Source organism: Lampris incognitus, chromosome 8 (assembly GCF_029633865.1).
Source record: "Lampris incognitus isolate fLamInc1 chromosome 8, fLamInc1.hap2, whole genome shotgun sequence".
Classification (NCBI taxonomy): Eukaryota; Metazoa; Chordata; class Actinopteri; order Lampriformes; family Lampridae; genus Lampris; species Lampris incognitus.
Window position 1 is genome coordinate 19,234,666 of NC_079218.1, and position 27,268 is coordinate 19,261,933.

Genomic DNA, 27,268 nt, shown 5'->3' on the forward strand with positions numbered 1-27,268 from the left:
GTTTGACAGTGTTTGTATTGGTTGTGAATCCTTGAAACTAGAATCTCACGAATAAAGTTACATTTTGTCGCTGTTGTGCAACAACTGTCACCGTTTTCCAAAGATGTGGACTCAAGTCACATGACTTGCACTCGTCAGACTTAAGTCACAAATTTGATGACTTGACAAGCCCAAAGACAAACGTTTTTTAAAAAAAAAGTATGCAGCCAATCAACTCTTAATTTCCATAATTGCAGATCTACCTTGAATCAATCCATAATAAACACTTTAGAAAACCCTCATTGTTTATAAAAATGTAGTAAACTAATTACTCTTAAAATTTTGAAACGGCAGAGGGCGCCAGGGAAGCGTGGCGGTCTATTCCGTCACCTACCAACAGGTGGATCGCCTGTTCGAATCTCCTTGTTACCTCCGGCTTGGTTGGGTGTCCCTACAGACACAGTTGGCTGTGTCTGTGGGTGGGAAGCCGGATGTGGCTATATGTCCTGGTCGTTGCACTAGCGCCTCCTCTGGTCGGAGAGCCTGTTTGGGGGGGGGGGGAGAACTGGGGGAATAGCGTGATTCTCCCACGTGCTACATCCCCCTGGTGAAACCCCTCACTGTCAGGTGAAAAGAAGTGGCTGGTGACTCCACATGTATTGGAGGAGGCAGGTGGTAGTCTGCAGCCCTCCCGGGATCGGCAGAGGGGGTGGAGCAGTGACCAGGACGGCTTGGAAGAGTGGGGTAATTGGCCAAATTCAATTGGAGAGAAAAAAAGGGGGGGGGATTGAAATGACATTAAATTTGATGAAGAGTGCATAATGACTTGTTTAAGACTTGGGACTTGACATGGAACTTGTCAGTCTCGACTTTGGACTCGAGTGTCATGACTTGAGACTTTCTTGTGACTTGGAAAACAATGACTTGGGTCCACCTCTGCCAATTTCACCCTTTCCTTTTTTGTTTTTTTTTGTAACTCAACATCATATCAAGGTGGCACGGTGGCGCAGTGGTTAGCGCAGTCGCCTCACAGCAAGAAGGTCCTGGGTTCGAGCCACGGGGTAGTCCAACCTTGGTGGGTCATCCCAGGTTGTCCTCTGTGTGGAGTTTGCATGTTCTCCCCGTGTCTGCATGGGTTTCCTCCGGGGGCTTCGGTTTCCTCCCACAGTCCAAAGACATGTAAGTCAGGTGACTTGGCCGTATTAAATTGTCCCTAGGAATGTGTGTGTGTGTGTGTATGGGTGTGTGTGTGTGTGTGTGGGCCCTGTGATGGCCTGGCGGCCTGTCCAGGGTGTCTCCCCGCCTGCCGCCCCAATGACTGCTGGGATAGGCTCTAGCATCCCCGCGACCCTGAGAGCAGGATGAGCGGTTAAGATAATAGACAGAACATCATATCAAGTTTGTATGTAGATTTCACATCTTCGTGATGGAGCAGATCACTAGAATCCCTTAGAAGACTTCCTCAAGTCTGCCATAGACTCTCAACAGATCCACAGATCATGTGGTACATTATTGGGGTGTATAACCATACAATACTAAGAAGTACAAATCAGCATCAAATACTTGTCCCGTTATTGTTATATAAAGATTTATTATTTGTGCTTACAGACTTGAACTAGATCCTAAGTACATTAAATTAAATCAAATAATTTAAAAGCAAACACATAATACCCATTATTAAAAGACAAGTTGACAGAAGAGAGATCAAGTTGTGAGTGAGAAACATCGTTTGAGACTCTAGGTCATCATGTGGCAGAAAAAGTAGCATGGCATTGAAATGATAATCGCCATATTTTTCAAATGAGAAGAGTTCATTGATTACCAGTAATCCTAATTAATTATTAAGGCAGCGAGGCCAACTGTAATGTAAATAACCAGTAAGTACTCTCTACATGATGTTGTACACGTTAATGTAACTTGTTATTGATGACTTGTCATGTAACTACACAGCAAATACTCATCTCTGGATTTACAGACAGTAAATCAAAGTTATATGTAGTAAAAACCACAATGTTATCCCCTTTTTCTTCCATTTTTGGCTCAGAGGAAAATTAAACAGCTTCATAACTTGAGATGATATTAAAGCAGAGTACACTGAACATGGCAGAGATTCTGTTTCTGTATGTAAAAATGATTGCAGTGTCTTGCAGTCTTTCAAATAAAAGATCCGAGCTTTTACTTTGATTTATTCCATAATTAATGGCAAACCACTAATGTAGGTTATAATGTATAATCTATTCTGAAATGGATGTTCTGGTAATGTTCATACAGTTCATCGTTTAGGGGAAATTATTTGACATATCTATATCAAAAGGAATTTTCACAGGAATGAACACATGCAGCTTGTTACTCTCTCTCCCCGTTTGTCAGCTTTAGCTAGGAAAGCTGATCCTCATACTGCTTCCTGAAACAGTCTCCAGCCGGGAAGAAATCCCAGCATCGCTCCTGGTACATCTTCCATACATATGACTCCTAAAACACGGCATAAATAGGAATTTAAGGATAAAGACAGGGAACAGTAAATGTGTGGGGAAAATAAATAAATGCATTGCAACTACTAAAACTACACTGACCTGACCAGTGTGCTCTGTTTCATCTTTGTTGATGAGGTACATTAAGAAGAACCTGGAGAGGAGAAATAGGTTAGATGTCTGTCTCTCTCTCTCTCTCTCTCTCTCTCTCTCTCTCTCTCTCTCTCTCTCTCTCTCTCTCTCTCTCTCTCTCTCTCTCTCTCTCTCTCTCTCTCTGACACACACACATACACACACAAACAGCTGTTTAACAGAGAGTGTATATACTGACATGTAATTGGCCAGGTTGTGTTCATCAAAGGTGTGGGTCTCGAAACCATGCGGTGTGGTGTCAAAGTAGTCACTTCCAATGCCACAAATGAAGCACTTCGTCTGCACAAAACAATAAATAGCATCAGACATTAAAGTCATTGTGTACATAAGGGTGTTAAGCTTGGACAATTGTAAGTGTAATCTAGAGAGTGATGAAGACATAGCAGATGATACAATACCTCCATGTCTTCCTTCACTTGCTCTTGTTGATCTCTGAGTTCTCCAAAAGCATCAATGATCAGACCTGTACACAACGGCATTACAAGCGATTGTGAAAATTGTTGTAAAGCTAAATACACTTCAATCCTTTTTCTGCACTTTCACTGTTTTTGAAGGGTTTGGGAAAATCTTTAATCCTAATCTGTTTTCATTTTATTATATATTTGTCACCCATTAACTCACAGTTACCACCGACCATCCATAGAGTAAATGAATAGGCTGCAGAGGAAGGCAAAATTGTCCCTCCAACTTGGTCTAATGGCAGTTAGTTTGATGGCTACAAATATTTAGAATGATTTCAGTGTTTATTTGCTGCACCCTGTGTATAACACATTTCATTAAGATAAATTCATAGAATTTAAAAAGGATTATTAACAACACAACCTCTCCTCCTAAAATATTATTGTGCAATAAGTTGCAATACATACCTATATTTTCTACATATTTATTTACACACCAACAGTGCATCGTAACACTTCTGTACAGTGTGCAAATCATATGGGGAGTGAGCATTAGAGAAAAACGAGTGTGAGTGAAAAGGCATCATTCTGCTTGTTCTTTCATTGGCTCAGCAAATTTTCCTGATTGCCATTGGTCTAAAATCTCAAAATGAGGCTAAAATGCCTTAATCGATAGTGCCCACTTACACTGATTTTGAATGTTTGAGAAGTAACTTCTCATAAAGAAGAAACTTTGAATGTTTGAGACAGTGCGTATGACCATAGGCATTACCCTGAATGATTGCCAGGAGGATGACAATGACGAAAAAGAAGAAGGTTATATCAAAGACCACACGGTAGAGCTCGTATTCGTCTCCGGCAGGATCCTCAATCTCGTCGCCTATGCCTCCACCAGCACGCACACCCACATACATGTGGAAAAGGTAACACTGCAAAAGTGGGAAGAGAAACAGAAAAAACTCAGGAAATGATGCAGAGGTACTATGGTTAGTGTGGTCCATGCTTTACAGGATTACACCCGCTTTTGGCACATAAGGTCTTATGAAGCTGAACACTGGCAGCAATTTCACCTCTTGCTGTTCATTACTCCATGCGCTTTTGACCATATGCATAGATATTGTGTTCTTTATAATAAATGCACAGAGCCTGATAATGATAATGAGCCTGATCTCCCTCATTCAGGTCTACACTCAGTCCCGCTCACTACGCTCTACCAATGAAAGGCACCTGGCACTTCCACCACAATGGGGCCCTAAGTCACTAGCCAGACTCTTCTCTACTGTAGTTCTCCGGTGGTGGAATGAGCTACCAAATTCCATTTGATCCACTGAGTCCCTCTCCATCTTTAAGAAGAAGCTAAAAACCCAGCTCTTTCTCAAACACCTCCACACCTGATGGTGTTTAAAAAAAAGAAAAAAGAAATTTGCTTCTATGCACCCTACGCATTGCCTTTGTGCACTACCTGTTGACACCTATGTCCTATTGGACTAGTTTTTTGGCACATACTTGTGTTGTTGCCTCCTGACTAGATCCTTGCTTGTGTTGTGTTAACTCTCAGATTTACGTTGCTTTGGATAAAAGTGTCTGCTAAATGAAATTGTAATTGTAATAATGTGAAAACATGCTTAAAATGGGGACGCCATCTGTGTTCTTTTCTGGGTTGTTCATACACATGCAGTTTGCTGACAGTGTAAGCATGCAGTGATGAAAGAGTTAAAAGAAAGTGCAGAAACCCACGTCAGGTCACATGGGAATAAGTTTTTAGAAGGGCTTGAGAAAATAGCATTTTGATACTAAAACATACATACTTCAACCAAAATTTGAATTTTCGGATGTCACGTTAACTGAGGGTCAATGTGCCCTGTGGGGGTTAGACAATAGTAACACCCAAGACTAGTGGCCTCCGAGGCATTTGTTGTCTAATGTCTTGCCCAAGGAAACCTCAGAAATGTGGATGCGTACTAACTGTGTTTATATGTGGTATACAGGTCCCCTTATTATGCAACCCCATCTCACCAAAGGACTTATCAACCAAAGCACAAGCATATTCCTTTCATTTAACTCTCATAAATATTAACAAACATTGATATGAACATATATGAATGGCATGATTTCCCTACATAAACATTGACTCACAGTCATCATGTCATCACATTTCATATCGGGCTCATCTTCATCCTCACTCTTGTTGTAAAACTTGCGGAAGAAGTTGAAGGCTACTACAGTATAGAGGTACACCACCACTGCTAGCAGGCCCACTGTCATCATCAACTGCCAGGAAAAGGGAGGAAAGACATTGAGTACACGTTCATAAAGATTTATGCACACAGTGCAATACATATAAATATACTGTATTGCTCAGTTATTTTTGTTCATACCTGTTTTCCATTGTGTGTGACTGAGGACAGGATGGTACGAAGTGTCTTGACGCCCATGGCAATGTCCAGCAAGTGGCAGGCAAAAAAGAAGTTGTTGTAGTGCCCAAGCAAAGACATTATCAAGTACCAACAGAGATAAAGGAAAGTCTATAAAGAGATTAAGAGAAACAATTCAGTGAAAAAGAGGTACAGAAACACATTCACATATCTATAATTGCAGTGTGCAGTGCCAGTCCAAGCCTATAATATTTCTTTTTCATTCCAATAATAATATGAATGCGAAAGGTGGTGACCCAAAAATGAGAGGTCTCTTCCCAGCCTGATGAAGAACATCATGAGCATTTCATTATGAACTTTCTCTGATATTTCCCTCAATGTGAATGGATGTGTCATTCGGCCAAGAGGCTAAACCAGGACCAAACCTGTGCCCTGTTTTGGAGGGGAGCCTTAACAAAATGCCCTTCCGTTCCAGAAAAGGCCAGAACTCCTCATACCTCCTGTCAAAGCTAACTGAGGCCAGGGTTACACCGTCGTTTCAATGCGACCTGATTCATCAGAACTGCCAGATCCAATCTCAGCTTAGATTGTACGGATTTGTCTACACATGACAGTTTTATGTGAGCTCTGCAGTGTGAGACCAGATTTATTTTTCCTGTGCATTATTATAATAAAGGAAAATGTCGCTGGATTTATTTCTGTAAGAACTTTCCAGTTTGAACAGCACAATGGCATCAGACCACAGTGCTTTGAAGCACCGAGTCTCTGCACCATCCCACGATTTGTTTTCTTCCATGCTTCTTCGCATTTGTGGGGGCTGGAAACTAATGGGAAACACATCAACTGGGGTCTGGTAAATTAATAACCTTGCTTGCCATATCTAGATTTTGGTCAGATTTATGTCCACACATAAATGAGAACCGATAGTAATATAAGCCAGGCCACTTCAATATATGGATTTTAAGATCAGAGCTCAATGTGGCTAAGATTCATCCTGAGAGTGTACACACATGACAGTCAGAGATGGGCAGTATTTCAATTAAATGTATTTAAAATCCATATTTTAATTACTTTTTTCTCCCCAATTGTATCCAGCCAATTACCCCGCTCTTCCGAGATGTCCTGGTCGCTGCTTCACCCCCTCTGCCGAGCCGGGGAGGGCTGCAGACTACCATATGCCTCCTCCGATACATGTGGAGTTGCCAGCCGCTTCTTTTCGCCTGACAGTGAGGACTTTCGCCAGGGGGACATAGCGCATGGGAGGATTACGCTATTCTCCCCAGTTCCCCCCCGAACAGGCACCCCAACCGACCAGAGGCACTAGTGCAGCGACCAGGACACATACCCAAATCCGGCTTCCCACCTGCAGACACAGCCAATTGTGTCTGTAGGGTAGCCTGACCAAGCCCAGAGGTAGGCAATGGAACAGACTGCTGCGCTACTCGGACGCCCGTACTTAATTACTTTTGAGTATTTTGTAGTTGGTATTTTGCTGGACAGAAAAAAATATGACGTTATTTGTAACAGAATATTTTAAAAGCTTGTATTTGAAATACTTAAAATACATTATTTAATATGTAATTTTATTGTCAAATAAGACACATTTTTATCCACAGGTTTAAACTCTAGAAAAAAAAACTACAACAATTAGTCTAATCACAGTCTTTGGCTAAATGCACGTGAATCAGGTGCCATGCTCTGTCGGGTCCAGCGATGCATTCATTGTGAACTACCGTATTTCATTTGTGTTCCTTGTGACCAGTAGCTGGAAGAAAGCAGCTGCTTTGGTGTTTGGTGCAAATTTCCCCAAGGATAAAGGTACTATGTAATCAAAATATGATCAGATATTGAATGCTAAGGCAAGCTTTCTGGATATTCTAAAATACATCAGGAGAAACGTGCAATTAGCAAACACACGTACTCTAGAACTGGCAAATATACTTACTAGCTAGAAACGTTAGCATACCGGCTAACATCACAGACACACTCAGGCAGTCTGGAACAGTGCCATCTTGTGGTTAGTCATCATATGGGAAGCTTCATTAGCGAGATTAATTGTTAGCAACTTCTGTAACTCAGGACAAAATTAATTTCTAGTATAGCTACATTTAGGCGTTATATAGTGGTCATTCTTAATAGTTGTCAGGGAAATAGCGTGGGCAGTCCTCTTGTCTTAAGGATTTACAATGTTTGCTATGCCAGGGGATGGTCAGGTTAATATTCAGGAAACAAAAAAAACAAAACCTCATCATAGAGTTTAAGAAAGCAAGTCATGTATCAATTAAAAATCTTTCATTCTGATCTTTACTCTAAAGTTAAATGTTGTACAAAACATTTTACAATATGGATTTTAGAGAGTTAATACAATTCAAAGTGAATTGACTCCATTCCTGGATAATGCTTAAGTAACACATAAATGACTGCGTTTTAGTGTCTGCTATGTGAGTTGTTAGTGTTTTTTGAATGTTGTTGATTTTATGTAGGCCTAATCAATTTAATAGTATCTTAATACATTTTTCTTTAGGTAGAGAAGTCAGTCATCTTTGGGGATGAGTGGCAATGAACCATCAGAGCCTGGCCAGGCAGGCCCATCATCTACCACATCTGCAGAAGAAGAAGCCACACCATTGCTCATATGTGCAATGCTGGATGAGAAAAACTTCCAAATAGTGAAGCAGATCCCAAACAGAAAGATAGAGGCTGAGTTTCAGCTTTGCACTAACAAAAAGGTCATAATATGTGGCTCTCTTGCAGTGACATCAAATTTTAAAACCCACTTGAAGCGAAGGCACCCTGACAAAATAAAGGAATTTGAAGACCACAAAAAGGAATTTGCCAGTGGAAAAAAAACCCCAGGGCATCACATAAACAAACTACTCTCTTTGAATGTGGTCCAGTGACACAAAATAAAATTGACTCTTCATCACATCCTTTGTCACTAAAAGCATGTACTTTGCCATGGTGGAAAAGTTATGTCCAGGAGGACACTTGGGAGAAGAATCAATGAAGACTTTAATAAAACAGCAACTTTGAAGGAGAGACTTAAGTGCATACATGTTTGCACTACAGCAGATATCTAGTCAACTAAAACAACAAGTTATTGTACACTGGATACAAACAGACACGCTAGAACGTGAATTGGTTGCTCTTGCTTGCAGACATTTTCCCAGTCTACATCTCTACAATCGCATTGCAGAACTACTGGAGGAAATCCATTCAGAATATGGGCTCACAACTGACACTATTGTGGCTACTGTAACTGACAATGCAACAAACTTCTCAAAAGCATTTCGAGAGTTCAATATCACAAGTCATTTCAGAGGAACAAGATGAGACAGATGAGCAGGAACAGGATCTTTAATTTCTAACAATAGATCCAGAGGAACAAGAAGTGTCGGTGTGCAATCGTTCTACCACCTCACTTTGGGTGTTCCACTCACACACTGAGTTTGGTTTTAACCACTGATGCCAAAAGGGCAATTAAAGACAACCCAACTCTCCAGGCTGAATCATTCATCCATGGCAAAGTGTTCAGCCCTATGGAATTCTTCTGGCAGACCAAAATATGCGGAAATACTCAATGACTTGACCAACCAGCAACTGAAGACACCCTGCGTTTGTAGGTTGAATTCTGTTTGAGTCAACTGACATTTCTTTGGGAGAAGCTTCCTGAGATCATGCCTGCCTTGCAACTCCCACCGTTGAAAGAGGTACAGCTTGATTTCCTTGAGGAATACTGCAGAGTCCCCAAGCCCATTGCCATTGCAATTGATCGCCTTCAAGGTCAGACCTCATGCTACTATGGTGAGCTCATACCTACCCTCTTTGCTGTTCAGGCTTAACTACATGACCTGCAAGCTTCAAACCTGCGATGCTACTCACACATCTTGCAAGCCACCTTGACAAAAGGTTCAGTAGCTTCTTACAGCTGAAGACTGATGTCAGTGAAGCCATCCTGACTACAGCAACCCACCCCTTTTTCAAGATGAGGTGGTTGCCTCCCAAACTAGCTGCAGAGAATAAAAGGACACATCACTTCTTTCTGCACTCGGCTTGGCCTTGTGTCAGAAGTGAGACTGCCTCGTCAAACACTGTTGAAGAGAATGAAGACGATTTCTTCAACTTCTCTGACCGGGGTATGGGTAAACTACTCTCTCTTCAGTGTCTTAAGGTTAAACTGCAATTTCATGAATTAATCATCAAAAATGAATATTCATCAATTAAAAAATAAATGAGTAGCTAGTTTCATGTCATGTGTTTAAATATTTTTGTGATATTAAAGTTCCTTGAATTTAATGTAAATTCATAACAACCTTGTTTCCCCGTTTGCCTCTACTGTTTCCAATCCCAACAACAGGAACAGAGCCAGTTGGGCAGAGATGTTGCCCAGCCACAGCAAAGCAGAGTTGGAGACCCTTCACATTCTGGATGACCCCAGAATGGACCTTTTCTCACTGGATTCATATCCACTGATCAAACTACTCTCTGTGAGATTAAACACCACTTTGCCATCATCGGCACCAGTTGAGTGTCTCTTCTCCTTTGCAGGCATGGTTTACCACCCTCACAGAAGGCGATTAACAGCTGAGCTGTTGGAGAAATTAATTGTGCTGAAAAACAACTAAAATGGAAATAGAAGGACTGCAGTTTTAGGGGGTACACAAAGGAGTATACTCTTTTTTTTTAGGTTGTTGCTGGCATTGGGGGGAAGGGGGGGGATGCTTCTCTTTCTCTTCTACTATTTTGTACTGTATCATACGCTGCTGTAATGGTACCGTTACATGTCTTTTGCACTCGTTGAATTGGTTGCTTGTTAAGTTGGAGATCTCATAAATGCATTTACTCCACTGCACTTATATTTATTTCTCTTGAAAAAGGCGTCCGCTAAATGCCTAGTCTTATTGTCTTCTGAAAGAACTAGTGCATCACTGTGGCCAAACTGTTCAGTTCACCCAGTTGCATTTCAATTGGCTGTTCACTCAGTCAGTCAATGGTCGCTTTGACTGACAGAAACCACCCAGCATGCACCCCTAAATTCACAGTCCCCCCACCTCCAAGACATCCTGATTGGCCACTTCAAATCTATGATGTGGGGAAATTAGCAGAGCTCATCTTTTCAATGTAGGGGGGTTAAGGTCAGGCCCATATTGAGGCTACTAAATGCCTAAAATGTGATATCAGTTTGCATAGAATGTATTTTTGTATTTTCAAATTATAAATTACTTGTATTTTAATTAAATAAATTTTTTCATACCAGTATTTTGTATTTTATTTTGATACATGTGATGAGCAAGTATTTGTAATTTGTAACAAGATACTTTATGATGTATCTGTGCCCATCTCTGGTGACAGTTAATGCATTTCTGGTGTGATCAGATATGCCAGGGTACATTGAAAAGACAGTTATAACTCTGGTCTAAGTCAGTGTTTCCTCCTGGTCCAGTTCTATTCTATCAGTCATGGTACAGTAACCACGTCACAATTTATGTGAAGCAATGCGTAAACAATATTAAAGCTGGGGGGATGACTGCAAAATATTTTTTACTGAGATTTGGTAAATTAGGAGTGGGACCACGCATATTTAATAGTGGGAGAAAAAGGACTGTTGATGTTTTTAAAATATTGTGTAAACTTATTAAATGTGTTCTGTCATTTCTTCAGACACTGTCCTGAATTCAACTGATTTGTACTGTATAAGGTAGTTTATATAATTCTTATGATGCCATATTTAGGTGACTGTTATATAAACTATGGTGATTATCATTAGTCTTTTAGTTGGTCATCCAGCCTCCATTTGTTGTTTTTTCAGTCAGATATGAGTCCTTGTCCACAATGATGTAATGCAGTTGTGTGAATGGCTGGCCAGACATTGATCAAACAAAGTTAATAATGTTCATAATGTTTCTGCTTACACCGTCTGTAAACACAACACCAAATTTCCAGATCTGGTACTTGATGTCAATGGAAGTGGCCCTGAAAAGAAACAAAATTAGACTATTTTCAGAAAATCTTATTCTGTCCATTATGTGTAAACGTGCTTTTTTGGGGAACAGTGCAGAATAATCTTTTCTAGTCAAATCAACACTGTACCATGTGAACATGGAGTTGTCTGGCTCCTCCTGTTTCTTCTCATGTTGTTGACTCACATCTAGGGAGGCTAAATCCACCCCCAGAAGCTCAGCAATTCTCTCTCTGCCATAAATATCTCCATACTTATCCAGAACCTGGAAACAGGCATTACATTTTAACAAACTGTCCAGAAGCCATTTAGAATTTAAAAAAAAAAAAAGAAAAAAAATACAGTTTACCTTTCGCTTGACAAATTTGTCCCAATAGTTGTTTGGGAAAGAGCTGTGACAAAAATGAACATAATTCATTTAAAATAAAAATCTATAGCAATGTATTTTCATGTTACTTAATGAGTGAAGAATGTAGACGCTAGTGCTTTTAACCCAGTCAAATATTTTGGTTTCCTTTTACGCTTACGGTGTATTAAGGACTAATCGATCCCACTGGCCTTTGATGTCATCATCCTCAGGTTGCTCAGTAATGTAGAGACCATCAAACTCCAGCTTTCTGGCAAGTTCCTTCTCCCTCTTAAAGATGACCAGTGGAATCTGAGAAAATAAACAATATATAAAGACAATATATGCAGATAACAATATATAGACAATATATACAGATAACGTAGAACTGCCCATTTGCAAATAACAGATACAACAATCGGCCCATCAGTACGTAAGCAGTTGTCTCTATTTCCTTCGATTCCCTACTAACAGTGGAGAGCAGCTTTGGTGCAATGCACAATTGATCATGCTGGATTATTGAAAAATAAATTGAATTGGTGGTAATGTGATGCTAGGGAAAGAATAAAATGGATTTAGGTTGTCCCAAGCAAATTTAACACTGTGATCAATCAATCAGTCAATCAGTTAGTCAATCAATCGATCAAACTTTATCAAGTTAGCAAATTCTGTATATTAAAATGCAATACACTTACACTGTGTCAAAGTGCACATATAAAAGCATATTATAAGATGAAGAGAAAATAAAAATAATGATTTTTTTAAGAACAAGAAGGTACATTTCCTGGAGAAAATGTCTGGACTTGCTAAAAGTGTTGGTTCAGTGGTTGCTATAGTTACTCATGGTTGCTAAGCACAACTAGGTAGTTTCAAGGTGGTTAGGTAGCTTCATGGTTAATAGGTGTTCAGTAGTGGTTTTTAGGTGGTTGGTAGGAGCTTGCTAAGTGGGAGTGGGGTGTAGTAGATCAAGTTCAGCTTTATCATCGTTTGTACTGGAATACAATGAAATTCTTGTGCTCTGGCTCTCTCTGTCTTAACACAAAGGACACAAGGAGAAAGGACACAAGGGTGCACCATCCCTACACCAGACCTACATAGATTATGTACACAGAATTCATCGATTATATACACAATATAGAAAAGTACACGAAAACACAACAATGTAAAGTGCATATGGTTGCGTTAGTTGTTCAGCAACCTGACTGCCTGTGGAAAGAAAACTATTACTGAGATGGGTAGGTAGTGTGTGGTTTGATGCTCTGATAACGTTTGTTAGATGGAAGGAGGAAGGAGTGAGAACAGAACATGAGCGGAGTGGCTGGTGTCCTTGTGATGTTTTGGGCTTTCCTTTTGCAGCGAGTGGTGTAAATATTATGAAGTGGTGGTAGTTCCATGCCAATTATTTTTGCTGCTGTCTTTACAGTCCTTTGCAGCAGTCTGCAGTCCTGAGCAGTCAGGTTGCCAAACCTGTGATACAGCCTGTCAAGACACTCTCCATGGTACTGCCTTAAAAGTTCATAAGAGTGTTGGTACTCATAAACAAAACTTTTGAGACACCTCAGAAAATACAGTGTCTGCTGTGCTTTCTTGAGGATGCAATTGGTGTTGAGAGACCATGTGAGGGTGTCTGTGATGTGCAAACTGAGAAATCTAAAACTCCACAATTTCAACAGATGATCCATTGATGGAAATGGGAATGTGATTTTCTCTGATCTTTTTAAAGTCAACAATGATTTCTTTTTTTCTTATTGCTCTTTAGAGAGAGATTTTTATCATGGCACCATATGGTTAAATCTTCCACTTCCCTCCTATAGGCCCTCTCATCACTGTCGCTTATTAGTCCAATCACTATGGTGTCATCTGTAAAGTTAACGACGTTGTTGTTGTCATATTTGGCAACACAGCCGTGTGTAAACAGACTGTACAATAGGGGACTGAGACAGCAGCCCTGAGGTGCACCAGTCCTAAGAACTAATGTAGATGAGTATGTTTTCAACACCAGTTTGGATGGTTAAAGCAGAGCTGTAATCAATACACAACATCCTGACATAGGTATTTTTCTTTTCAAGGTGTACTAAAGCAGTATGCAGAGCAAGTGAGTCAGTGTCATCTATAGATCTCTTGGAACAGTAGGCAAACTGTAATGGGTCATGGGTAGCAGGAATGTTAAATTTTATATATGACGTTACCAATCTTTCCAGGCACTTCATAATAACAGAGGTCAAAGCAACAGGTTGGTAATCATTAAGGCAAGAGACAGGTGTTTTCTTAGGTACAGACACAATGGCAGTTTTCTTAAAACGCAGTGGAACCACAGACAATGAAAGGGACAGGTTCAAAATGTCAGTAAAAACCTGATATAGCTAAGTGTAACATGCCTTGAGGACACAGGAAGCGATGCCATCTGGGAAAGCAGCTTTACGAGCCTTAACCCCACTATTTGCTAGCAGTTGCTCATTGGTTGATAGGGGGTGCTTAGGCAGTGGTTCTCAATCCAGTCCTCAGGTATCTCCAATAGTGGCTGTTTTCTTTTCTGTCAGGTATAGGGTGACCAGACGTCCCGTTTTGTCTGGGATAGTCCCTATTTCAGGCTGGGTGTCCCGAGTCCCAACAAATATCTGTGGACTAGTAAAATGTCCCGGTCTTCAACATCCACCCCCCATCATGTCCGGCGAGACAGACAAGCTTGTGAGCAAGTGCATATGCGCCTGCACGAACGTGCGGTACACTTTTTAGGGTCCTGGTTTGGGATTTTGAAAATCTGGTCACCCTAGTCAGGTAGCTAATTACATTCACCTCTTATTCTAGGTTTGAAGGTTGAAATAACTGACAGGTGAATGTAATTAACTATGAGGCAGTACAGAAAATCTGCCATATCGATGGCACCCAAGACAAGCATGAGAACCACTGCCCTATGGCATTAGAAGGTGGTTGCTAAGTGTTTACAAGCTATTGCTATGTGTTCACTAGTGGTTATTAGGTAGCTGGTGAGAGCTTGCAAAGTAGTTGCTAGATATTACTTGGTTTGCTGAGGAATTGTTAAGTGTTTGCTAGGGTATTTACTGGGTGGTTTTAAGTGAAAAGCAACAACAGCAAATTGCCACATTCCATAATACCCAGGATTTAGCCCATACACACTGATGAACAGCCAATCATAATCAGCTGATGACTGAAGAATCCCCTTGCAAGACTTAATATTCCAACATTCATTTCTATGTCAAATAATTAAAACTTAAATACCTTAAAATGTATACACAATTTCAAAAAGTTGTATATATCCACACATCTCCTAAAGTAGTTGAACATTTTCAAGTTTGAATTATTGAATTAAAGTTGATTATAGGACTTGTTGGAGTCCAATTTTACTGGAGAGAATAATCAAAGAGAGAATGGGAAGGTTCCTGCTAAAGCAAGAACACAGAAATCTTGCACTGTCAAGATTACTGTTCTCCAGTGATTCCTTCCACTAAAGGGACTAAACCTTGTTACAGTACTGCACTCCTAAAAAAAGCGGCTCATTTGACCCTATAGCCATTTCATGTGAGCTTTTGGAAATTGTGGTCACTTATGCAATGGAATGGTGTGCGTGTTCTTGTAATTCTATGTGCAAAGGAGACCAAAGATGATTTCTAAGACTTCTTTGTTTTCTGGTGTCATCTCGCAATGAATACTTTGAATTTGTCACAACACTTCCTTATAGAAACGTCAGATATATGCCTGTGGACAGAAACAGACAAATTAAAAAAAGCTTTCCTTGGTTTCTGTAAACTGATCTCAAGTGACCTTGACTTATCAGAGGTTGAATTGGTATGAAAATGCAAAGTTTTGCCAGTACTTTAAGTAAACCCTTTAATTGACACAGTTTTCCAGTTATAGCTTGACTTAAGTGGGTTCAAGTATTTTTACCATTTCGAAACTGTCCTAGAAAAAGAGTGTTAATCATTACACTATGTAAGTGAACTGTAGTGCTTATCATACCTTAAGGCAGTTGTATCCAATTATGCAAATGAAGGAGATGATTGTGTGTAGGACTGAAAGGAAGGCCATTGTAGGCTGCATGTAGCCAGTGCTCTCCTCTAAAAAGAAATAAACTGGGCCCTCCTCCTCATCCTCGTCTCCTCCCTCATTCATCCCAGAACCTTCAGCCTCTTCTCCTGATCCCTCAAATAACCCCGAGCCTTCAAAAGCTCCACTTCCCTCAAACATTCCTGATCCTTCCAATTCATCTCCCTCAGGAGGACTGTCAGACACCTGCATAGAGTATATTGGAGAGAGAATATGATGTGGAACAGTAGAACTTTGATCATTCAAACCTAAGACTTCCCACCAGACCAGTCTATAAAGCATAGATAACAATTCAGGAGTAACCAAGTCACAGGCTTCTCTTGCATTTTTAAGGCCTGAGCTTAATTGTTGGAATTTCTTATACATGCAACTGAAAATACAATGACTGCAATTTAGACTGTGATAGTATTTCAGAATATGCTCATGTTGGTTCCTGTTTTGAATAAATACAATTTTAGTTTATTTCAATGCTCCAAACATTATCCCGAATTAGTTATGGTTCAATAGTTAATGCAAGGCTCTACAGTTGAACAAAAGTATCACAGAATAGTATAGAACATTATTATATCTGAAAACTATTAGTGACCCTGTAGAAAAGCAGAATGAAGTTCAGGGCAAATGCGATGAACAGAGCCAGAAAACGGAGATTGTAGAAGTTTCTTGAGAGGTAGTTCTACAAAAGAGAGGAAAATAGTTTAAATACAATTGATAAGGCAGTTGGTAGACAAGATTGAACTAAATATAGACAGACAAACAGACAGACAGATAACTGAAAATATATATCATGTGTGAAACAAAAATTGTCAAATATGTCACCATGAATTTATTTCTTTGGATATCCAGTTCAGTCCAAATCTGAAACCCTCCCTCTTTTCTGGGTTTCTTCTCTTTCTTAGCAGCAGATTTCGTTGGTCTGACTGGTTGTTCACTCTCTTTGGTCTGAGATTCTTTCTGTAATTTCTCTCCATTTTCAACTCTAGAAACCAAATGGGATGGATAGGTTTTTGTTGTACTAACATATTTCATAAACACCTACAATACAAAATCAAGTATAACATAAAATCCCAGCATGGGAAAAAAAACAAAAAAAACAACCAGACTCTTACTCGGCCTTCTCAGGTTCTGGAGGGGGTTCTTCTACTGCAGGAGGTTCAGGAGGTTTCTGGGTGCTGTCGGCCTCCTCCGGTTGCTACAAACAAAAACTTGCTAATGACTACAAGTGGTCATCTTGCATTTATACCAAACACTGAACACAAACCTTTGTAATTGAAAACACTGCTGGATGACCTTTGGCTACTCAGCACTTTGAAATGATAGTCTGCCAACTGTCTGTCTTAAACGGCCGATGAAATGAAGTTGTATTTTCATTCTGTACTTAATTTACATATTAATTTACATCAATTTAATACTATGTTCTAGAAATTCACAAATATTTCAATTCATTTTTGTGTCTATAAGAATAATGTCCCTGACAGATACAACAAGTATTTAGTTATGTCATCCTGCACTTGAAGGTGTACACACAAAAAAAAAATCAAATGAACGGGGCAAGATTTAGAGAAAACGAGTGATCTTCTACCACCAGACTGTCTGGTGGTAGAAGATTTTAATTTTACTAAAGTAAAATTAAATTCTAGATTGGTTCCAATTTTCTCTATTCAGATTTACAAGGAGTATTTAAAAAACTGGAATTTACCGGATCTAAAGTTCACTTTGCTGTAAATATGTGCAACCTTCAATCTGCCTTACCAGTTTTCTCTTTGTTATTGGAGACCCTTCAGGTGTTGGCGGTTCCACAGCTGCCTCCACACCCATGTCCCCAAGTCCACCTGGAGCATCTATACCTGGTATTCTCCCACCCTCCTTTTCTTGGGTGTCCTCCTCCTCTTCCTCTCCACTCCCAGTTTCTCCAGTTTCAGTCACCCCTCCTGCCTCCTGCTCCTCCCCTGCCCTTGGCTCTCCTGGTAGATCCCCATGCACATCATCCTGTGTGGGGTCTGGCATGCTAGCCAGAATCTCAGTCACAGTGATGTTTTTAGCTCCCTCCACCAGGCCACCTCCAAACAGGGTTTGCCAGATAATCATGAAGAAGCCTTTGCACACATTGTAGATGAAGGTTAGTATACTCATCAGGATAGTCCAGAAAAAAGTGGACAGAGCCACCACGATTTCTTTTATGGTCATTTTTCTCACCCTGCGGTACTGTCGGCGAAGGTTACGGAAGGTAAAAATGCTAAAGAAGCTTAACATACTGTTAATGAAGTCTGCAAAGGCAGAGCTCGATTCAGGTTGCACCTCCTCTCCATTGCTCTCTTCATCTCCCCCTCCACCTGTTCCTCCTCCCACTCCCCCCTCCCCTCCCCCTTCTACTCCCTCATCATCCTCCTCTTCCTTTTCCTCCTCCTCCTGCTCTGAGATCTGTGAAGCGATATTCATTTCAAAGATGGTGTCCTCACAAAAGTTGACAAACATCTCCATCTTCTCAGATTCACCCCCCTCATTTACCACATCAAAGATGAACTGTCGTTTGGACTCTCTGACCTGCGGCATTTCCCACTGCCTGCGGTTCACTTCACTGATTTCAAAGTAAATACGCTCAATCTTTCTACTAGCACCCATTATTTCTATACGGCCCAGGAAGGGACGGAAGTAGTTCAGCACACTTTCTGCTTGTTCCAGGAAGTTCTGCAGCCTGGTGTCGTGGGGGACATGCTCAGACAGGTTGGTAAGCAGCACTGCAATGTTAAAGCCAATGTCTTTTGCAGGCTCCTGGAATCGACTGGCAAACTCATCATAGTTGATCATGTCATTCTCATCAGCCTCTGAACAGGACAAAAGAAACTGGATCTCTGAAGTGGTGTACTGTTTCTGACTGTCCATGGCTTTCTGGAAGTCCTTTTTGGAAATCAATCCTCGAGGGTCAGTGACGTAATCACGGAAGGCATCCGAAACTACAATGTCCTTCAGCTTGAGAAACATGTCAAAAAACTTGAGAATCATCTCCACGTTACTAGAAGACTCTACCAGCATGTCCACCATCTGACGAGCAATTGTGCCATTCACCACATTTCCTGAACCACATGAAAGAAAATTAATGCAAAACATTCAAGATAGGGACAGATGAAAGCTTTTAAGATCACCAGGAAAATGATCTGTTACCCTCTAACAGTGAGAGCAGCATAACAACCATGTCTTTCTGAAGATCAAGAAGCTCCTTCAGAAGACCAATCTGGCTGGAGTCCTACGATAGTACAAACAGACACAGGGCCTTACAACAATATTACTATATTTCTTATTATTTTGAAAAAGTCACATTTTACAATTAGATTTAGTAGTGTTGTGTATGGTGAGGGATACAAAGGCCATTGGTAAAATAGTGAACAAAGTGGTAACCCTGGTTCAGAGGAGACATTTTTTGGAACATGAGGTAATTGATAAAAAAGATGAAGCATTATGCCAAATTCCCTTTCAAAGTACAGAGAATGCCATCAAATGTACTGATTCTCCAATGCTAGTCATTCTTAGTGTAAACGTACAGCCTAACCATAGTCATAAAGAACCTCCATCCATCCATCCATCCATCCATCCATCCATCTATTATCCAAACTGCTTATCCTGCTGTCAGTGTCGTTGGGATGCTGGAGCCTATCCCAGAAGTCATTGGGCGGCAGGCAGGGAGACACCCTGGACAGAGCACCAGGCCATCACAAGGTCATAAAGAACATGCCTTCTTATAAGATGTGCAACAGTGTATTTCATGGCTTCATGGCATTGCTATCATCTTAAAAAAGGATGGCAAGCCTGCTGATTTTTACGCTCACCCAAAAAATCCAATCCATTTAGTCAAATTTGATTTACTGGAAGTCAGAATTATCTTGCCATGCTCACAGAATCAGTCAAGATTTTTCTGCAGTACTATGAATGTCCAACATATCTTATATCTTATAATCTACCTAATAATTTTAAACTTTTCTTTGGCTTTATATGGAAGTAACACCGATACAAACCTTAACAAATATATAAGTACTTAGCCAGCTTTTGCTATTGTAGGCACTACTGTCTCGTACTACTGTCTTAACAGAGCAAAGCAGCCTCGTCAAAAGGCTCAATAGTGATTTATGCAAGCAACCCACCAAGACAAATTATCTGGAATATAAACTTATTTGTCTCATAAAACTGACTGTGATTCTAATTCTTGTTTGAAAAGTTGATCAATACTCCTCTTATGATAATGATACCACCTACATTGCTAGATTAGCCAAAGGTTTGGCATGCGAGTGTGGCATGTGTTTGGAAATACATAATTACAAATGCTCTATTCCCAAGTTGTTCCAAGGATGCCAATAGATGATGATAGATGAGAGATTGAGTTGAAAACCACTTCATCTCTTCTCCAAAAATTAATCTTTTACATGCAAATCATAAAATAAACATTCACATATACTGTATTATAGTACATCATCAAACAACATCATGTTTGAGTTAGTCAGAAAATGCCATGCCACAAATTATTTAAAAAAAAAAAAAACAATCTCCTTAGGGTTAATGAGTTAAAAGGGTGCAATTAACTGAAATATACTCCCTGTTAAATGTATGCAGACAACGTGGATGTCAGATTAAAGTGTATATTGCAACACAGGTGCAATAGGTGGGATATTAAAGTGTGTACTCCAACAGTGAAAGTTAAGGGAGAGGTTCCTTTCCTCAGGAAGTCTTGTAGTCACCTGCCTTTACAGTGGTGGATATAAATGCCTAAATTGACAGGATACCAATAGTAAATAAGTATCCTTTTGAATGCCAGTTTAGTAGTGTACATGCTAAGTCTCTAAAAACTTACTTTTCATCTTGTCCCAGGGAGATTTTTTTTTCATCTTTTTTTTTCATCTTTATAACAGAAATTATGTTAAATTTTGTGGTTTAGGGAAATCTAAAACTCCCCTGCAGACCAAGCTCAAACATGTTTCAGATATTTCATAGTCTTTCAAATACTTCCTGTGTGAACATTACAGGGTAAACATTTTGCAGTATGTTCTCTTGATTAATGATTTCTAAAATACGTTTATTTTGATTGTTTGAACCATTTGTACGTAATTTGTAATATTTGGAATGCATTTTGTACAATTATTTGGTATCTCCATTCATCGATGTATTAGAAATAGTCAGTACCTTTAACCATTTAATGCCCGTCTAGATGAACATTTGAAAAAAAAATTTCATGCATCTGACCACTTGAAATTTCATGAATTTTGCAAAATGATTAAATTAATCTTACACGAGATTGGGATCAGCCCCCCTCCCATTGAGAGTGAAAAGTGATTTGCAAAATGTGGTCCCACCCAAAAATGTACCACAGCTTTAAAGACGTATACAAGGGAACGGCATAGCCTGTCATATATTCTACCTTTTCTTCTTCTAACAATTGTATCTTGGGAGAGTATAGATATTGTGTCAGCAATTTTAATTTTAATTAAATATAATATTATGATAGGCATGACTAGCTCTGCTTTAAAGGCAGGTGAGTATAAAACAAACTGATTAAGGAGACTGAGGTGGAATAAAGTTACAAACTTGTAAACACCATATCACATCAATAGATAAATAAAATGAATACATACTTTACCCTGCATTGACCATGTAAAAGACAGTTTAAATGATCATTATAAAGTACAATTTGCGAACAGGTAAAGACTTTTACATTGCAAATAATCTTGTTTAAGTCAAATTTCTTTTTCATTTTTCCACTATAATTTCTGTGGTAAAACACTGAAGCACATGTCTTGCATTTACTCAGTGCAATACATTACTTCAGAAGTACGTTCATAACACTATCTATCATACACATGAATACTGTTGATAAATTACAAATTTAAAATACCCCTCACTCAGTGGTGTACAACAGTATTTAAAATAGTATGTTTTAAACCAGGGGATCTTTCTGTGACTAACAGGTAGGGAAAAGGAGCATGAGAATGTAATGTGCATGATTCCTACCATATGTGCATATGTGCAAATGTTAAGTCGAGTGTGGATGTCACACATAGTTCCCTAGACAATTATTTAATGAGACCTATGCATGCAAATTTTTGTGCAAACAAATGAGGTCTCATATGCATCCCAGATATTAATTGTGACTTACAAGAGAATGCTCTCACGTAACAGGTTTTTAAGCTTCAGCAATGCAAGATTATGCTCCTAATTCGGATTAAGTCTCAACAAACTCTACGGTTTAAACCACTTTAGGAGCTATTAGAGAACATCACTAAAAATATCACTAAAACACTGAAAGAAAAAAGAAAAACATTAGCAAACGAAAAGGTGCTTGAGCTTTTGGCTCAAAATTATCTGTATGACCATAAATGTAATTCATTAAATCTCAAATTAACAACCCCACAATGATGACACAAATCCCTTATAGCTAAACAAATATCTATGAGACGTTGCACAACACTCTAGAGCCAAGACACCATCTTATTTCCCTGAAAGTTAATGGACCCTTCATTTGTAGCACTAACATTTTATCTGGGGATAAATATTATTCATTACCTTTAACAGTCCGGAAATGTACCATGCAAAAGTCCTTAACCTTAGACAAAATCTCCAAGAAGTGGCTACAAAAAATATTTACTTGATTTCCTCATGCACATATGAGCAGTACACTAAATGGCATTGTACATATGTACGCAATACAGTAAAAGTTAAGAAAACAACAACATAAAGATTTTCTTTGTAATTTTACATTGGTTAGGGTGCTTTTCTCCCATGACTTTGGTGGATTCATGTAGAGGCAGGGTTTTAATAATATAATACTTCTGAGTGTCATCGTTGCCTTCAATCTTCATAATGAACATGGAAAAAGCCAGTTCAATCGTCTCAGAATTTGTCATTATGCTCAATTGGGGTTATACTTAGCAGCTGAGAATTTGACAACATGATGTGGCTAACATTCGGTTCTTGCTCACTAACCTACTAGGTGTCCAATCTTGCATTGTTGTCATAGCCAACCTTGAGGAAACCCTTGTCATCCAAGGACAAAGGCTTCACATCATGAAAGTTGTATTTCCCAATTCTATCGGTAGTATTTATAAAATGCCAGTGATTCCATTTCAGGAAGTGCACCTCACATCCACACAGTAACTAGAAGCATTTGCTGTGGTGTGAAATTATACTTGCGTTCCCTTTATTTCAACATCCCCCCCCCCCCGGAAAATATGATTCAATATAGCCCGGGCTCGTACCTGTGCCAGCTTCATCATCATGTGGGCAAAAACATGGAGGAAACCAACAACAGCATCCCACAGCCTGCTATGGGCCAAGGACTGCTGATTGCCTGTGCATGGGCCCTGAGGACATGGATTTAGGATTAAACCAGAGATACATCATCAAAAAAAGTAAATAAAATGTGTATTTGGTTCAAACTTTACCTGAATGTACTCAGTCAGACTGTTGAAAATCTGTTTGGCCACTGTCATAGCTTTGGAGAAATTCTTCTTTCCCGGCTCATCAATGATGTCTTTGCCAGAGTAATACCAGTAGAAATCACTAATTGACTCCTTTAAGAAACAGAATGAAGAGTAAATAAAGTCCTGGCAAATAAAAAAAAAATCAAATTAATTGAATTATAATAAAAGACAGTAATTAAAAAAACAGGGTGACAATGAATGAAACAGGAATTAATTCATGTAGAAATTATGATTGTATACACCCCTAACATCAGGTTTCAAAGAGCACATGCAGTCAAAATCTTAACTTCTTAAATCTTAAAACTTAAGTCAGTAAACAAGTATTAAAATGTGCTGTTGCTTTTCAATTTTAGATGCACGATTCTAACTCAAAAATCAGTAAATCTCAAAGATATCTTTTACTTCAGTCATGTCTAGATATCAAGATTTGCAAACCGATAACATTCCAAACTGGAGTTCTGTTTAATCCCGCTCTCACCCAAACAAGGTGCAAGGCGGCTTGAAGGAAAGGAAAGCCAGGGTCAGAGTAGCAAGGGCTAAGCAGCCAGACCAGAATGTGACTTTTCACTGTTCTGATGGTGTCATTATCGGGGAGGACTTCTGGTTCACATTCTCAGCGAGTGACAAATAACACCACTTGAAAAAATGCCAAAAAAAAAAGTAAATTTTCACACAGTAGTGATGGCAACTACCCTTGCAGTGGTTAAGATTAGGATTAAGGAAAGGGCATCCAGGTAGTGAAGCAGTCTATGCCGTTGCCTGCCAGCACGGGGATCGCTGGTTTGAATCCCTGTGTTACCTCTGGCTTGGTCAGGCATCCCTATAGACACAGTTGGCCATGTCTGCAGGTGAGAATGTGTCCTGGTCGCTGCACTGGTGCCTCCTCTGGTCAGTCGGGGTGCCTGTTGGGGGAGGAGGGGGAATAGCGTGATCCTCCCACGCAATACGTCCCCCTGGTGAAACTCCTCGCTGTCAGATGAAAAGAAGCGGCTGGTGACTCCACATGGATCGGAGGAAGCATGTGGTAGTCTGCAGCCCTCCCCAGATCGGCAGAGGGAGTGGAGCAGCAACCGGGACGGCTCGGAAGAGTGAGATAATTGGCTGGGTACAATTGGGGAGAAAAACAGGGAAAAAGCCACAAAAAAAAGTTTAGGATTAAGGGGGGCGTCCAGGTGGTGTGGCGGTCTATTGCATTGCCTACCAACACGGGGATTGCCGGTTTGAATCCCCGTGTTGCCTCTGGTTTGGTCAGGCGTACCTATAGACACAATTGGCCGTGTCTATGGGTGGGAAGCTGGAAGTGTGCATGTATCCTGGTCGCTGCACTAGCGTCTCCTCTGGTCAGTAGGGATGCCTGTTCAGGGGGGAGGAGGAATAGCGTGATCCTCCCACGTGCCGTGTCCCCCTGGCAAAACTCTTCACTGTCAGGTGAAAAGAAGCAGCTGGCGACTCCACATGTATCAGAGGAGGCATGTGGTAGTCTGCAGCCTACCCCGGCTCGGCAGAGGGGGTGGAAGAAAAAAAAAGTTTAGGATTAAGGTGAGGTGGTGGTTCAGTTTGGGCAGTGGTTAGCTTTAGCAATAAGGTCAGGCAGCGAGCGGTTCAGTTATGATCAGGTAGTGGTTAGTGCAGCTGCTGCCAGGGTGAGCAAGGGAGTACAGGAAAGGAGACATGGGCTGGGACATACTGGTTGCATGCTGTGTGTCATGTCTCATGACATGAAGTTGAGTTTCACCCTACAGACAGGCGGGTGGGTGAGGGAGGTTTACAAGACTGATGGTACTGTCAGCCAATCACGGCTTTTCAACACTAACACACCCACCGCAACACACTAAAAATTGCACTGAGAATTTGAGTTTGGTGGAAAATAATGATTACAAATATATTTTTATGGGAAAAAAAAACACACACACACACACATACAAATTGACTTCTTAGGCGCTAGGGATGCTCTGGAAATGAATTCAAGATGACTGAAGGTGCCCTTTAAAGAGGACCTCTGTAAAGTGAGATCCAGTAGCAGCAGGAGGAAATTAAAGGCAAGGAAATAATGTCATTTACAGTTTGTATCATATAACATCCAGAGTTTCCAGATGTACCTGCAGTCGGAGGAGGTAATCTACTGTGCAGATGATGATGTTGATGGTTGTGGTGCTGCCTGTCTGTGTGCGCAAGTAGTTCTGAAAATCTGCAACAAAATTAGTTTTATTTCAACAGCTTTACAACAGCGTGTATGACATATACAGAGGTTTTACTCTCGCTTAAGAAATAGTTCTCACCGTTGTTGTGACCCTCACAAAGTAATTGTAAGAAACGGAAGAGGTCACATGTAAATTCGTCATCTGCCATGACTTTCTCACCTACAGAAAAAAGAAAAATAAGGCATCAATATGCTAACCAAAATCAAGCAGAAATAAAAACAAATACCATGATGAACAGGCTTTCTTGTAAATATTAAGATAGTGCTGCTCTTATACCTTTAAGGAGCATAACAATAAGATTTAATTTCCCAGCTCACCATTGCTTCTCCATGAATTAAAGTACCAGACACTGCAATGACAACCTTGGACTATGGAAAGTATAATAAGTATGATAATAAAGTCAAGTAAAATAATAGCAGTAAATTATCAGTCATAGTCACGGCCTTCATCACAGTTTAATCTTAACTCATTTTGTTCTGTGTTTAAGTGATTACTTACTGAGAATTGACAAAAAGCAAATATTCATGGGTTGCAAAATGGTGCAGCATACGGTATACAGCAAAGCTACTTAAACATTAACACCATCCCATGCATAATGTATAAAACACACAACAACAAAAAAAATCAAAATTTAGCACAGAACTTATCACAGTAACATTTAAAAGTAGAGCCATTTCAGCGACATGTACATCAACAATACCCCACTGTTACACTGCACAGACAAAAGCTAGCGTGACACATATAACATTACAATAAAGATCACCAGTCATGCAACATAGACCCACTTAGCTCCTCTAATGCAGCAGTATCTAAAGCTACAATCCTGAAGACTGTTGGTTTTGTTTTGGTTTTTTTGTTTTGGTTTTTTTGGGGATTTTTTTTGCATTTTTGTTTTATTTTAATGAATTGATGTCTTTGATGCTGACGGTAACTGCATTGGTGCTTGATCAGTTCAGATGCCAGAGAGCCATACACAATCGGCACCTTCCGCACTTCCAAACAAATAAAACAAAAATATTTGTTGACTCTTAAGTTTTAGCAATTCATAATGTAGTATCTGTTGGGAATGTTCTTCTCGGAATTTGTTTGTTAGCCACAACACCTTTGCCTCCTCTTCAAAATCCACGCTACTTGCTTTATTCTTCCACATTTGACTACTTTGGTGAGGGCGTCAAACACTATGCCAGTATTTTTCTCAGAAAAGTCCTACCAGATAGTAACTACTAAACTACGCCACAACAAAAGCGTTCATGAGCTGGATGTTAGTGGATGAGCTATTTTGCTTTTTATATATATACTATGTCAGCAACAGAAAGTATCGATATTACATTAGTTTTCATGTAAATCTTCAGGAATGTAGCTTTAATCGCAGAGAGGTTGGGGCATTGTCCATGGAAGACATGATGTTTAAGGGAATGTGGTGTAAGCTGTTGAGGAGATAGTAAAAATGGTGGAAGGTAAGAGATGATTGAATTAAAAAAAGAAGTAATTATTTGGTTGGTAATCAAGCATCATGAGATGAGCCTGGTTTTGAAATGGCTACCACCAGACATATGGTTGAACATACAATGGGACTTTTTAGTCAGTTCTTCTCTCTGTGGTGCAAGATTACACTGAGACTTCACAACTTGGAATGGTTTTACAATGAGTAATGTAGTATATGAGTAAATCTAAATACGCTTGTGTTCTCCTATATGACAAACTTAATCAATTTTGATAACAGATATACCAGCACTAAACAACATTTGTTATTGGTCAGCTGAAAAGACCAGATTTCTATTCAGAGGCCATTTGGACAGATAAGAAAAGCAAAGACTCGTGTCAACTGTAACAACGGCGAAACATTGGCTGCAGTACTGCC

The 27,268-nt window shown here is 39.8% G+C and overlaps 1 protein-coding gene across 1 annotated transcript in view; it reads right to left on the reverse strand.

The window, feature by feature from the left end:
* Positions 1–2,355: 2,355 nt before the first annotated feature.
* LOC130116306 (ryanodine receptor 1-like) overlaps positions 2,356–27,268 on the reverse strand; it is a 79,525-nt gene continuing 54,612 nt past the window's right edge. The window contains 21 exon segments of the mRNA XM_056284225.1: positions 2,356–2,451; positions 2,553–2,604; positions 2,782–2,882; positions 3,002–3,066; positions 3,774–3,930; positions 5,138–5,272; positions 5,380–5,526; positions 11,289–11,349; positions 11,467–11,600; positions 11,685–11,727; positions 11,863–11,993; positions 15,660–15,932; positions 16,333–16,419; positions 16,563–16,722; positions 16,853–16,935; positions 17,496–18,817; positions 18,906–18,987; positions 22,982–23,086; positions 23,168–23,296; positions 25,306–25,394; positions 25,486–25,566. Of these exon segments, the coding sequence (XP_056140200.1) occupies positions 2,356–2,451; positions 2,553–2,604; positions 2,782–2,882; positions 3,002–3,066; positions 3,774–3,930; positions 5,138–5,272; positions 5,380–5,526; positions 11,289–11,349; positions 11,467–11,600; positions 11,685–11,727; positions 11,863–11,993; positions 15,660–15,932; positions 16,333–16,419; positions 16,563–16,722; positions 16,853–16,935; positions 17,496–18,817; positions 18,906–18,987; positions 22,982–23,086; positions 23,168–23,296; positions 25,306–25,394; positions 25,486–25,566 (3,533 nt within the window).